Source organism: Pagrus major, chromosome 5 (assembly GCF_040436345.1).
Source record: "Pagrus major chromosome 5, Pma_NU_1.0".
Taxonomy (NCBI): Eukaryota; Metazoa; Chordata; class Actinopteri; order Spariformes; family Sparidae; genus Pagrus; species Pagrus major.
This window is the reverse complement of record NC_133219.1, coordinates 13,059,651-13,075,139: the sequence shown is the minus strand read 5'-3', so window position 1 is coordinate 13,075,139 and position 15,489 is coordinate 13,059,651. Positions and strand designations below refer to the sequence as shown.

General features: G+C 40.0%; 1 protein-coding gene across 1 annotated transcript; it reads right to left on the bottom strand.

Moving 5' to 3' along the window:
* Nucleotides 1-368: 368 nt before the first annotated feature.
* Nucleotides 369-4,345, bottom strand: LOC140996568 (serine/threonine-protein kinase RIO2-like). Its single transcript, XM_073467002.1, has 10 exons — nucleotides 4,176-4,345; nucleotides 3,339-3,477; nucleotides 3,121-3,237; nucleotides 2,652-2,827; nucleotides 2,430-2,518; nucleotides 2,145-2,336; nucleotides 1,955-2,047; nucleotides 1,300-1,749; nucleotides 982-1,081; nucleotides 369-724 (listed from the first exon to the last, which is right to left on the bottom strand). Exons 1-10 carry the CDS (start codon nucleotides 4,239-4,241, stop codon nucleotides 563-565), a joined length of 1,584 nt encoding a protein of 527 aa, XP_073323103.1. The 5' UTR covers nucleotides 4,242-4,345; the 3' UTR covers nucleotides 369-562.
* Nucleotides 4,346-15,489: the final 11,144 nt, after the last annotated feature.

Sequence of the window (15,489 nt, the reverse complement as noted above, 5' to 3'; positions counted from 1 at the left end):
TTTGATTGGTTGCAGTGAGTGGAGGTAGCAATCTATTCAAATTTCCATAATAGTTGGAGGCCTTTGATTGACTGGAGTTTAGCGTGAATAAAAGCTCCCCATGAACTTGCTTGAATCTTAAATCCACACCCACATTAGTCATTCTGTCAGCAGCATACATAGACCTAGAATGAACTTGAAACTACAATGACAAAAGTTACTCAATGGTTTTCTGGCTTCTGTAGCCATTGTGAAGGTTGATATGAGAGAACTGATTAAGAAGAATGTGCTCACTGTGCAAACATATTTATCACTGGCAGAAGAAATGTTTTTTAACTCATTTGTTAAACAATTCTTTTGAAATAACAGAGAAAAACACACCTTATCTGTATTGTTTAAATGTTTTAATGATCAATCATACAGTTTCATTATAATAAGTAGTCGATATTTACATTAGACTGTGTGTTGAACGTGATAGTTCACTGCAGTTCCAACAGAAACTCTCCAGAAAAAGGAGCAGAGGATCAACACAGTATACATGTTAACCAAACTAAAAGCATGTTGTCCACCGCTGCAGTCCTGTTTATCCCCAGAAGGAGGCAGTCTCCATACTAGACTTGATGTTATTTTCGTTCTCTCTCCTTGATTTGGTCACCAAGTTGGCCTCTCCCTTCTGTAGACGTCTCCTCTGCGCCGCCTTCTGCTGCTTGGTGAGCTGCCTCCGCACCTTCTGACGGACTACCTCCTTCAGGACACACAAAAACAAGGACAGCAGGTTACTACAGATGAACGCAGCGCTGTCTGTCTCTGAAAGGCAGACACAACAGCATGTGGATATGTTTTCTCTGCTACACCTGTCACAATCCTGGACAATGTGAAATGTAAAAAGCTCTTTAGCAACTCCTGCAGGCCATTCCAGTTGTGTCTAAAACGGGATTGCTTCAATGCTTGAAGAAATGTCCAATTTGTCAAACTTTTTAATGATGTGTGTGTTTTTCTTACTGGTGGTATGGTAGAACAGCTCCCTACGCTTCCCATTGTGCCTTCACTGTCTGTCCTCATCCTCCTGTGCTCTGCCATGTGTAGAAGACTGTCTGAGTCTCTGCAGGAGAAAACACAATACATTTTAAACCAAGCACAGAAATTTACTGTTATATTTTTGTTAAATGTCTCAAGTTACCAGACATTCCCATTAACAGACCTACAAATATTTGTTGGATCTGTACCACAGCTGGAGGTTGTGTACTCAGATTCAGCATTATCTCATCAAATCTGTTTCTATTCGGGTACTGGATTATGTTAACTTTCCATTAGGTTTACCTGAATGGTTTAAACTCTTTGTTGGCGTAAGAGAGGTCTGACAACTCTGGACACTCATCCTCTGCCTCATTCAAATCTTCCTCCAAGTTCTCCGCGGTCTCTTCATTAATTTGAGAAGTTGGCTCTGTCTCAGTCTCTGTTTGCTCTTCCCCTGTTTCACTCTTGTTGTCCTCATTTTGTATATCTGTACTTGTGTCGCTGACTTTTAGACCCTCCAGTTCCAGCATTGCATGCTTATATTCCTCCATGTCGAAGCTCTCTTCTTCTTTTTCTTCTTTCTTGTCTGATTCCTCTTTATCATCGCCCTCCTCCTCTTCATCATCATCATCATCATCGTCATCATCATCATCTTCTCCCTCAGGTCCAGCTGGGTGTAGCAATGCGGCATCTCTCTCCAGATCTTTGGTGAAGCCACTAGCTGAGACTGCAACATCGAGAGAACAAGACCGCCTGTAGGAACAAAGTTCAGTGACAACAAAACATCATGTAAGAATTTATTTCAAGTGAATGTAGAAATTCAAAAGTATTAATGATGCAAATTTTCCATGGTCACACTAAGAAAAACGTTTTTTGTACATGTCTTAAATGCACACCAATATAGTTTTCTTTGTATTTCAAGAGTGTAATTTTCACCAAAACATAAATGAGCAGTTACCTGATGTCTTTGAAAGTTGGGAAGAGCTCGCTTTCATAATTGTATCGTTTTGCAAAGAAATCTCTGATACATTTGACATCTCTGTCAAAATACCTGAAAATAAAAAATTGGAAAGTGAACATAATCACACTTGCTTTATTAATTTTGGGAGTTCATTAGTAATTTTCAGTTTTATAAATGAGGCACCAACCATTCAGCGTTAAGATGTGAGGTGGACACCATCTGAGGGAAGTCAATCATGGTTATGTGGTCCTGGTCGTCCAACATGAGGTTGAACTCGTTGAAGTCTCCATGAATCAAGCCGTGATTGGCCAGTTTGACTATGAGCTCCATGAACTCGCTGTACAGGGCTGATGGATCCTGAAGTTCATGCACCTGACACCTGATGGGGAGATTCACACAAATTACATAAGAAACAGAGGGTGGGTATGGTGTAATACGTAAAGCAAGAAAGCAGGACGGCTAGTTTACATACAGTGGATATCCATTGATGAGCTCCATCACTACAGCATGTCTGCTGTAGTCCACAGGTTTGGGAACAGGAAAACCCTGATCATACAATGCCTGAAAAATTAGTAGATGAGTCAAAAGATGCATCACACAAGACTGGATTCCTACTGCACATCTTATGAATTGCTGCTGACATTTTCTTCCTATTTCAAATAACTTACATATGTTCTCTGATTTGTTCCATTACCTTCATGTAGGCAAACTCCTTCATGGCAGAAAGGCGAGAGAGGTAGAGCCAGGACATGTTCTTCCTGTGTTTGTGGTAATCTCTCTTGTTCTTCAGGTTCCTGAAGGAGGTGCGACCCAATCTGTGAAGCTTCAGAGCATACTGCTCCCCGTTTGGACTTGCCACAATATAGATATCTACAGGTAAACACAAATACATATTTGTATTACCATAAGCACAAGATGGTTTCTGACCTTGGCTAAGCAGCCTGGAAACCTGCTGTGAAAATATGTTGAAATAAAATATTTAGAAGTTTAAATATTCCACACTTGAGTTTACTTGTGTGAACCATATTATGATACTGTACATATCAATAAAAAAGGAGTGGTATCATGCGATTGATTTCAACTAAATCATGCAGGCCAAATGAGAGGTGGCTATATAAATAGATATACAGTATGTGCACAATGAATGTGATTGTCGGTCTTACCTGACTCTTTACCCACACCCATCTGGTTGCCGACGGAAATGACCACTTCTCTGGCGCACAAGGTCTTCAGAGCCAAGTAGTCATATCCTCCATAGTTCAACCTGTAGCCCTGCACAGCTGAAATCAACATACACATGCCACATTAGAAAAATAACCTATATGTACCATCTGTACCAGGACTAATGAAGTTCAGCAAGTATTTTTGCGTGTTTTCTTACTCTTGCTGCGTTCATAGACCACGAGCTTGTGTTTGACGAGCTCTCTGAGGATCTTGTTGCAGCCGCCGTGTTTGAGGCTAGCGATGGAGGACAGGAGGCTAACTGGGACAATCTCATGGTTCTTCATCCCCATTTCAACCTGTGAGAGGGGAAGTTCACAGGAGGTAATCTAATTATTCGAGTGCTGCTGAAACAACAGGGTTATATTTGCTGCAAGATTAATTGAAATGAGATGAGCACTGCATGTAAACAGTATCTGGTGAAACACATACCGGGATTTTGCACTGAAAAGACTGTGACTTGGGAAGATATCTACTTGATTCATCTAATACAAACTAGTTTTAGATAAAACTAGGAATATATTTCTGGCACAGAACGAGGACTGTGGATTTTGTCCCCATCACTTAGAGTGAAATCACTTTAGGATGTGAACTCTTCAGAGCCAGTATGGACAAGATTAATGATTACAGCACTATACATCACATTAAATGAACATTATGTGCGCAAGACATAAGACAAGCTATCTTTCAAAGCGGGAAGAACAGAAATTGAAAGGGAAAAAGATCCTTACTAAGAATATAGACTATGATGAAGTAATGTTATAGCTAGCTGTTGCTGGTTATAACAAACTTGTAACCAAATATTCATACGTTGTATGTTGATTTGTGCTTTATTAACGTTATTAAACACCCAACTGACAAGAGTAAACGTTGTTTTACCCACTGCAAGGGTGGCATATCATCTGTACTGTAACCTCGGCTCATGGTGGGTTAGCGTCAGACCAAAGCTAGCTTAGCACAGGCTAACTCAGCTGGGTAAGAACAGCTCGCTACTTACCGCTGTGAGGACCCGGAAGTCATCTCGAGATAAGTATCTCAACACCACAACATTCAGCTTCCCCATGTTTTAACCGGTGCAAAAACAGTAAGTGTGTTATAATATTGTCACAATTTCTTCTAAAGCTCAACTGTCCACATTTTTAGTAAACACACGTGCAAGGCGGAAGTCGGAGCGGAGAGGAACGCAGAGTACGTCACTTCAGTTTTACGTCTGACGTCATGTTGATATGATATGGTAATGCATGGTACCTGGAATACAAGACACAAGATTGTGCACAAGGTATGTTAGCTATGTCTGACGCTATTAATGAGATGGAAAACAAAAAAAGTATATGTAAAGTTTATAATGTATACAGTAGTGTACCGCCTAGTTTGAAATTTTGCGTCTCTTTCATCGCAGTTGACCTTTTCATTGACTTAACTTGACACACAAAGGTGAAACTAACCACATGGTCGCTGCTGGAGCCATCATTAATGATAGTATATCCACCTGGACTTTTCCTGCCATGACAAGTAGAAATGTCTGCTGTGAAAAAGTACTATTGTACAGTGATGGAATGTAACTTGGTGGTCTATATTTAAGTACCGGCCAACTAAAGTACAATGTAGAGGTACTTATATTTTACTTGAGTATTTCTATTTTCACTACATTTTGGAGCCATAATTGTACTTTTACTCTACTACATTTATTTGATATTTTGAGTGACTACTTACTTTGCATGCTGCATCAGAGCCAAAGTACCACGTTTTTCAAATTTCTTATTTTATTGGCAATCGGATTAAAAAAACACTGACTCCATTAATTAGAAAAATGCTGGACATCTGAGCTGATAATCGGTCGACATGTAAAAAAAAAGCATTGCTTTACTTTTACTTGTAATTTTCTAATACAGAAAATTACTTTGGATACTTAAGTGCATTTAATATTAGATACTTAAGTATGAAGTGTAAGAATAATACTTAAATAATAATACTAGTATTTTTCGTATGGGTGACTGTCACACATTCTGGCTAATTAATATTTTGATTTACTTTTACTCAAGTATGACTTTTAACCCTGCTTTTATTTTACAGAGTGTATCCCAATTTTACTCTAACAACTAAATGCATAACCTACAGTATGAACTATACATACACAATCCACTTACTTACTAATTGTGTACTAACAGCACCACAATATACTGCAACATGTTTACTGACAGATACTAAACAGCCCTAACAAAAATCAGGTGCTTTCAGTTTACATACTGACTTTTTTGAGCATACTTAATTGTGTCCCTTCATTATTGTATATGGAACTTAGAGACAGCAGTCAAATATTAAAGCCCCTACTCATCAGAGCCAGACCATTATACCGGTTGGCCAATATTGGCCTTAAGCAGATATATCAGAATTGGTGTATATATACTAAGATGTATGTATGATATGCAGAAAAAGATTCTTGGGGTATTTAATAATTCTTAAATTATTGTTCCAGTGCATTGATGTCATTTTGGACCCTGAAGTTTATTATTAAACTGTGAAATATCCAGCCTCCTGCCTCCATTACATATCTATTACCATATCTGAGGGTTCAGTGCAAAAAAATCCCCCAAAAATTGTTGCCTGATTAGACCTCTGCTCAGCACAGTTTTGGCATGCACAAACTGTTCTTGATTGATATCTACCTCAGTCTCCTCATGTTGCACCTGTTAGGGCGGGGCAGTGTTCAGTGCACAGCTTCACCCAACACAACCTAAGCAGAGATCTAATCAGCCATCAGCCAAGTGATTGAAAATACTCGAGTGGATGTGCCATATATGCAGGGTCCTTTAATGAAAAATGTTTCTTGGATTTCATCAGTCTCCAATGAAAAAAATATGGACAAAAAAATATACATTTTGGTAAACAAAGGAATTATACCAGTTGGGTTTCACAGCAGACTTGTCAAAGCACAGGTGGGATTTATAACATTAATGACGGCTGCGTTCTGTTCAGGCAGGCTAGTTCCGATGGGACACTTAATAGATTGGAGCCGTCATTAAGTTATTGGTCACACCTGGGCAAAGGGTCTAAGTATGGATAGGGATAAGTATGTGTTGTTGGCTGCAAGGGTACTGAAACATTTCTTTATTGTCACTGCTGGATGGGAATTTTCACAGAAGACATAAAAAGCACTGGTGTAAAGGAAAACAACGAATGATGGCTTAATTTTATGTAGCTGCAGGAGTTTCAGGGTTGTGATGCTGTAAACAAGGCTTATGGATGTAAAAGACTTGTGGAAGACACAGATATTTGGGGATGATGTGTGGACGTTTGAACATGTTCCATATTGTTATTTATTGTGAAAGTGTTATTCAACAGCTCGTTGCTCTATTGACTTTTGCGTGTTTTATTGTTAATCATGACAGAGCAGCAGTGCTCTGAGTCCAAAATGAGTTCCCATCAGGGACAATAAAGTCTTCAACATGATATCATAAAATGAAAGAAATACATCTATAATGATGCTGCAGGAAACCTGGAGGTCAGGTGTGTGTGTATGTGTGTGTGTGTTAGAGAGAGAGGTGTTAAACAGAGATTTACTGGCAGGTTTCTGTTGCCATAGCAGCTGGATTCTGTGCATTCCACGGGCAGGCAGGTTCTAAACAGAGTGAGAGTGTGTGTCTATGTGTGTGTGTTTACTCAGGACTGCCCTGTGACAGACACCACTCTGTTCAACTCACAGCACACACACACACACACACACACACACACACACACACACACACACACACACACACACACACACACACACACACACACACACACACACACACACACACAGTGAGCTCTCCACTTCCACAGGCTGTGTTGACTCAGTGGAATTCCTCCATTGGTTTATTTAACATTCTGCGGTTCAGCAAGTGCCTGTGTCCAGCGGCCAGGCATGCTGTGCTTGAGTGTGTGTGTGCGTGCAACTAAACAAAAATGTGCACAAGCCAAGGTGTTTTACTGACCTTTGTGTGATATTACTGACGAGCCTCAAATTGAATTGGCTCCTTTATTAGTCATTAATTTACTCCACCATTTCTAAGTTTATTACAGAGAGAGTAAGATGAGAACATGAGCTCTGTGTGAGTCACTTTCTGTGTGAGTCACTTTCTGTGTGTAGGTGCTAGTGAACGTTTGTTTCAAACAGTTATTAACACTCGCAGCACTGCGTCACGGTTGACGCAAATAAGTATTATACATTGTAATATAATTGAGTAATACAGTAACAGCACCACAAACTAGCCACCAAAATGACCACAGAATAGACAGAGCATGCTTTAAACACAGAATATACAAAAATGTAACATTAGAAGCCTTTATGAGTTATTATAGTAGAATGAATCTAAATGATTCTCCTCTTTACTCGACTGTTATATAATACAATTTTGTTAATTTGATTTTACAGAACACTAAAACAAGAACACAAGAACATTAAAGTGATTATCAATTATTTAACTGCAGAAAATGTCTTTGCAATTCTTAATTTAAAAGCTAGATGGCACTGTGACATAGGCAGATTACTGTAGCTGCTAAGCTGCTGTCTTTTGTCTCATATGGACCTTTGTTGTCTCTGATTTAAGTCAAGTATTGAAACAGAATAATTTCCCTCCTGAATGTGCACCTGGTCTTTTGTTTGAGCTGAAGTGTTTTTGCAATATGAGGCAGACGTTGTGTTTCTAACAGGCTCAGGTTGAGTGTTAGAGGGCAGTAACACTGTTGGCTGTATGTTAACTGAACCCCAGGATTTGTTATTTCAGCTTGCAGCTCTGTCCCACATTGTTAAAAAGACCATAGATGCTTTTCAGCTGAAAGTCTTGACAGCAAAACATGGTTTGAAATTCTCATTTTGAATTTAACACGTGCTGATCATATTAAAATGATCTTTTTAATGAATGCAGTCAATCCAGCAGATCACCCTGGAGTGTGATGCCTAAAAGCATTGAAATGTATGGAAAGATTCTGCAGATATCATCAAAGTTGTTTTGATTCTTAATAAGCTATGAAAGTTATCGTTCAAGCTTATCTGAGGACACAAATTTCTGTTTGTTTTAACGATACACAAATTTTCCTGTTCACGTCATCTTTGATTTTATCATTCCATGCTGAAGGCGAATGGGAGCACATGATAACCATAATCAGATACTAGTAATAACACACCAAATCTGATTCTGATTAGTTTATCATATCATCCCGGAACTCAATTTGTCACAGGAATTCTTTTGATATCCTGCTGCCAAAATAGCACAGCTACATTTATATATATATAAATATATGTTGTAATGGTTTTAATGGTTAGAGTAAGTGATTTAGCTGACAGGCAGAGTGTGTTTTTTACTGATAAAACTTGTGGTTTGCTCCACTGGCTCTCAGGAGCTGCAGATTGAAGGTCTGGAGGCAGAATTTCTTGTTAAACAGCCTATGACAGACAGGCGCAGTCGCCTGTTTCACTGAGTCTGGACAGTTACACACAAGCATGGACCAGAGTGACCGATGGTGTGTTAATCGAGCTAGGCCGGGAGTATAGAAGGAGAGTGTGGAGCCGACTGTGTGTGGAATTATCTGGAACGTGGCGGAACGGCCATTCCTGCACGCGCATGCACAAAAGCACACACTCACACACACTTACTCACAACACACAGTGAGATAGTGTCTTCTTTCCAGATGTGTGTGTGCGTGTGCGAGGGACCATTTTGCCATGCTTTAACACAAAGCAGCTCTCTTTTCACTCTTCATACCACTCCATCTTTTTTCTCCTTCATCTCTTTTTTTCTTCAGCCCAGTCTGGGCTGTATAAAATTTAATACATCTGATTATACAGTGCCCCAAATGTTCAGAGGCACCGTCACCTCGTGTGTTTATGTGAGCACTCATGTATTGTGTAAAATGTGATGACCCCATCCACTTTCTGTGTATAGAGGGCTGAATATCCTCAGCGGACCTGCAGTAAATCAAGATCCTTTGATAAGAAATTAATGAGCCCCTCGTTAGCGTAAGATGAAAGTGAGAGCTGGATAGGTCAAAGTGATGAAAGGACCTTTGCAGCACTGACTGAAGTAAAGTGATCTCTACGCTTGATGTACACCTAGTGTATCAAAGCTAGCAGCCCTTCCCCCTGTTATTTCATTCACATAAAGAAAGACATCACACATGATGCTTTAATAATGCATGAAAGCTTAAAAGTTTTAGCATATCTACCATCACCCAATCCTATATAGACCCAAAGCTGTTTTAAAAACATGTTAGATCTTTAGAAAATTGAGTTTTATTGTAGTGAACAGTGAAAACTCAACTGATCTCTGAGCAGCAAATGTACAGCAAAGGCCATGTTACTATTGTTTACTTCTGTACATTGTTAGACAAGTGATGCATGTTTGTAAAGAGATGGAGAAATATTTTCAGAAGGCCAAGATATTTTGAAAAGGTTGTTTATGTCAGATCTGTCTCTTGGTGTTTGAATTTCCCTTACCGTGTTGTTGCAGAGCGGGGACCACGGGAGACCTGCCCCCATCAGACCACAGAGGATGTCTGCTGAACAGACATGAACAATTTTGAGGGTAATACGCGTAGACACCTAGGCACACACTCACAGTGTAAGGCCGTTAAATTGCTTTCCTGTTGTTTTTTCAGCGTTAAGCTTCAGGGAGAGAATGCTAAATTGAGGCAGGAATTGGAGCTTAGGTGAGTCTCCAACAACAAGCGTGGGCTTTGTTCCGAGGGTATCATCGCTGTGCCTTTAGCCAGCTGCTGTGTGTTTAGAAACATCAAATTTGATTAGATTAGACCAGAGGAGAGGAGATCTACTTACTCTGCCTGTTCTGCTGCAAGTCTCCTAAACAATAATCTGCTCTCAGGTGCTGGTACAAGCAGCAAGTAAATGAGGGGCCTGAGGAGAAATATGAGGAGGGAAGGCATAACCTGTTCCGAGCCCAGCTCATACAGCCTTAGAGACCGGTACACACACACACACACACACACACACACACACACACACACACACACACACACACACACACACACACACACACACACACACACACACACACACACACACACACACACACACACACACAGACTGTTTGCCAATTAACCAAATAATTCTCGCTTTTTAAAGTTTTAACTCTTATATAAGCTGCAGTGTGGCTGTGGATAAACCCCTGCTCACCACAGCCACACAATAAGGTACAGACACATCATAAATACAGTGAATTTTACAGCTTACAGCTTTACAGAGAATATTCTGGCATAAACATTTTTTGCACAACTTGCAAGTGTGCATATTTGCTACAAAAGTGAGCATACATGTGCATTGGTAACTATTAACATATCAGATCTAAGATAGCTTCCATGCAACAGAGTTTATTATTCACACAAATTGATGGTTAATGTCACGTATCAATTCATACAAGGTTTGCACCTCGGTTTTACCTCCATGGTTTATTGAGTATGTATCATACTGTTTGCATATATGTGTTTGCACTTGAAATGTATATGGATGCATGTGTCTGTGTGTGTGTGTAGACAGTGCAGTAAGTGATGTATCATTTAACAAGAGCTGACTAGACTGGCTGAATCTTGCTCCACTGTCAGGCAGGCAGGTTGGCACTGCACAGGAATAACAAGGTGCTGGGAGGGCAGGTTTGCATAGAGATAAAGTCTGGTTAGCAAAACAGTGTGTGCACAGTATTATGCTAACAGTTTAAAAATGTGTGCACTTGCATTGTGTGGTATGCATACATTAGACGGATTTCAGTCGGGATCAGTGAGTGCGTGTCCCAGTTACACATTAAGGACCCAAACACAAGACTCACAGGCAGGCAGGTCCAAAATCCAAAAATCCAAAATCTAACAAAAAAACATAAACAATAAAATGGCAAGCAACAAAAAGGCAGACAGAGGAAAATACAAAAACTAAGGACAAACCAGAAAACCACAGGAATTAATCAGGAACACAGGGAATGCTCAAGGACCAGGAAACAGGCCATGAGGACGACAACAGACAAACCGTCAAAGAATAAGAAACAACAGCTTAATTACAAACTAAACCAACAAGGAGATGAGGTGCAGGTGAGACACTGGGTACAGGGCAGTGCTAACGAGACTGATGTGAGGGGGGGAAATCAGGCTGGGGAGGAGCACAGGAACACAGGAGGAAACAAAAGTGAGCAGGAAGTAGAAAGTGACAACAAGACACAAGAGGATATAACTACAAAATAAAACAGGAAATAACTAACCAAAAACCAAACCAGTATATGATAGTATGTGACCAGCAAGCTGGACTTTCCTTTTTTACCAAGCCGAACCCCTCAAGGTGTTAGTTATCAAGATTTTTTTTGTGGCTGAGGTCATAGTGTCATTAGGTAAAGGGGCAGTGTTTTAAGTGGATTTGTTCTTCTTGCACTTCTCTTGAATTTTTGAGCTACAGTGTGAGGATATTGTAAAGTGGCACCATTTGGCCGGTCCTCAAAACTTTCAGAGTCTTGTCTTTGTTGGGCTTAAGGATTTGATTTAGGTTCATATTTAAAGGTCCTATTTGTAAGAAAAAGTTGTTTTTCGAGTCTCATTCCCAACTTGTCAATTACTGATGCCCATTATAAAGCACCAGCTTTTGGCTAGTTGGGAATGAGACTAAAAAAAACATTTTTTCTTACAAATAGGACCTTTGGGGGAGATAAGTGCTGGAACTATTTCATGCAGTTACTGGTTTGAGTCTTGTCATCACTGTTGGATTGCCAAGCAACCAGTAGAGACTCCAGGAAGTGATTGTGCCTGGCCAAAAAATACTCATTGCACAAATCAGTGTTTAATATTTCTGTTTTTATGTGGATTAAAGAAACAAGTTATAACATGTTGACCAGTTAGCATTAGATCTTCTGGTATGCAGATGTTTTTTTAACGTATGGACAGAGCCAAGGCAGCTGTCTACCCTTGTTCTTAGAGCCCAACCGATATATAAGTTTATATACAATTTTGGCCTATCGCAGATACGGTGGTATTGGCATAAATGTTGTCCAATATGTGCTGATATGAAAACTTTATTTTTAGATTATAATGCAGAAAACGATTGTTGGGGTAACTTTTAATTTCATATTCCCACTGAGGTTAATTGTTTCAATGCACTGATGTCATTGTAGCCAGTAAGGTTATTGTTAAACTATAAAATATCCTGCCTCCATTACATAGCTTTGTGTTTGATAACCACATTTGAGGGACCATTGAATTGTGTATTGGTCGGGCTCTATTTGTCTGCGGTCTTCAAACGAAGCTAAGCATCTCTTTGCTCTAGTTTCATGTTTGACAAACAGACATTAAAGTGAAAGTTGATATATATATATATATATAGGGTATTTTTTTCAAAAAAGTCCTTGACGCGACATTACGTAGAAATTGGCATTCGTGCAACTTGGCGTTTTTGAGTGCAGCACCACTGTCATAAATACAAATTCCAGGTCTGTAACAATTTGTCAGATGTAATGTAGGTGCTAACTGCAAACAAAACTCATTGCGTCATAACAGTGTTATGTCTTGAAAACTTGTATCTTGAAGTAAACATGTATGTAACGCTGTGATCCTACCCTCGGTCAGAAGTTACATAGTGCAGAAACAAGTGATGGGAGGGACGTGGCTGAGACAGAGACACTTTTCACCCTATTACACCCCTTTTCCACTGGTCAAAAATCCCACTTAAACCCACTAAGATCAGGCTTTTTTGTGCAATGTGAATGTGTACCCTTGACATTTACACCCGGGTCAATTGACTCTGCAGTAGACACATGTTTTTATCACCTTGGCTCGGCTCGGCTTTGATCTAAACGTAAGACTTGGGTGAACACGCTAAATTCTGACATATTACGTTCAGCGTAATGCTTCAGATAAAAATTACAGATGGACTGCCTTGCCTGTCGGAACTGGGAGTGGTGTCGATAGGCGATTTTTTGCAGGTTCACCCACGTTTACAAAAACCCTTATAGACCCGCTAATTTTGGTGGAAAAGCTGCATTACAAGACACTGTACCATCAAAAATGATTTTGAAGCTTTTCTTTTATCTTAAAACCGTTACATTATGTTGCTTTAAGTTTATGTAGTGATGAGGAGTAAGAAACAGATCACAAAAATCTCTAGACAAATCTGTGTTCGTGTATGTGGTTGTGTGTGCACGTGTATGTGTGTATGTGTAAGTATGAGTGATGTAACATAGGCCCTGGCCAGATAATAACATGCCACAGTGATAGAGAATGCTGCTAACTAACAGCAGTTTTCAGATGATCCTCTCCATCACACACACACACACACACTAACACACACACACACACACACACACACACACACACACACACACACACACACCCCTCACTTGTCAAACCCTTGTAATGGGATCGCTGAGGGATTGGTCCTGCATCAGTCACAGTGCAGGTGAAAATGTGTACTCAAAGGTACAACCGCCCACACACGCACACAGTCACACACATATCATCTGGAGGCTGAACATGGCTGTGTATCACTGGAACAGGAAAGCTGCTCTTTATCTCAGAGGTTGCCGTTGTTCAGGCCATCAGATAGCAGCTACATCTTGTGTTAGTGTGTGTGTGCACACGTGTGTACGTGTGTGTTTGAATGTGTGCACATTTGGGTGTATCTTTGTGTCTAGTTTAATAGCATTAACTCCCGCAAGCGTGAAATGAGACAGTCTCCCACTATCTGTCTTTAAGAGCAGGGCTGAGAGAGCAGAGTGGCTGAAATGAACTGATGGATCATGCAGGCTTCCAGTCAGATGAGCCTGTTAACTCTAATAGAAACTGTGATGGTCTCAGCAGAGAGACGTCTCATAGTGAACCACAGAAAAATCACTACATATTGTACCTGATATATTCTGTATTTAATTGAGTTGGTCTGATGAAAGCTTCATATGATTTAGTTGCATATTATTTTCAAAGGGAAAGGCTTCCCTCAGCTCATTTCAAAATCTTTAGGCCACTGGTTTAGTCTTAGGAAAATGACTCTAGTAGTCGCCACAGAGTCAGATAATCAAATGCATGTCAGCACCGACAGTTTTATTATATTTTCCTATTAAAGCAAGTGGAGATCGATTTGTGTTAGACTTCAGATTGCTGAAAGGGAAAGCATTTTAAGTGAAATTAGTTTGCACCAGTCAAAAATTTACACAAGCTTTTTAGATTCTAATTAATTCAAACAAATGCTGAGAAAACATTGTGGATGTCCTGACAGCAGTCTTGGCTTTTGATCAATGAGATTACTTCATAAAACCCTGAACATGTTGTCTAAGCCTCGCCTCTGGGTCAGTGGGTATCATAAATGTGATGTAGCAGATAGCACACTATCACACAGTCTGAAAAAAATATCTTTTTTTCCTGTCTGGTAGTTTTTAAATCTCACTTGTTGCCCAAATCCATCTTCTAGTTCTGCATGAGCTGTTGCCTTGGGAGAAGTAAAATAACACACACACACACACACACACACACACACACACACCAGCATCAAGACTGTGCATCACAGTAATCACACCGCAAAGGATGCCGGGTAATTTGGTTAAAGATGTCAGGAACGTAAATCACCTCCAATCAGTCCTGCTTTCTCATTGGTCAATTCTCCCACCTCCAGAAGAACTTCATTGGTGGCTTGTCCACCCGGCTGTCTCTGTAGGTCTCATACTGTTCTGCTGTTGCTCACCAGGGCACATCGAGCATGAGACTTAATCCAAGCTCTGGCTGGAAATCACAACAGAAATAACATAATCCAGTATGACTGAGTCACCTCATGTAATAAGACAGGGACAAAGTTGTGATATGTGAATAATTCAACACTTAGGAAATATTCTTATTTTCTTTCTGTGGAGAGAATTACATGAGGAGATTGATACTACTCTTACATGTAGCTAACCAGCCAGCAGCTTGGCAGGCAGTGAGTACAGTTGTTTAAAAAAAAACAGTTCAACATTTGGAGAAATATGCTTATTCACTTTCTTGTCCAGAGAAAGATTAGAAGATTGAGACCATTCTCATATTTGTCTGTTCAATATCAGGCTACAGCCAGCTGCTGGTTTGATTAACTTAGCATATAGACTGGAAAAAGGGAACAACAGCTGGCAGGGTCCACCTACCAGTAACTCTAAAACTACCTAAATAATTCATTATATGTTGTTTGTTTAATCAGTACTTCAACCAAAAAGTAAAAACAACATACAGTGGTTCTTGGTCTTGGTCTTGGAGGTCTTGTTGTCGTGTTGATGGGCCACCAGCAGGCACTCCAGGACTTGGCCAGGCACAATGTTGTGAACTTCCAACTT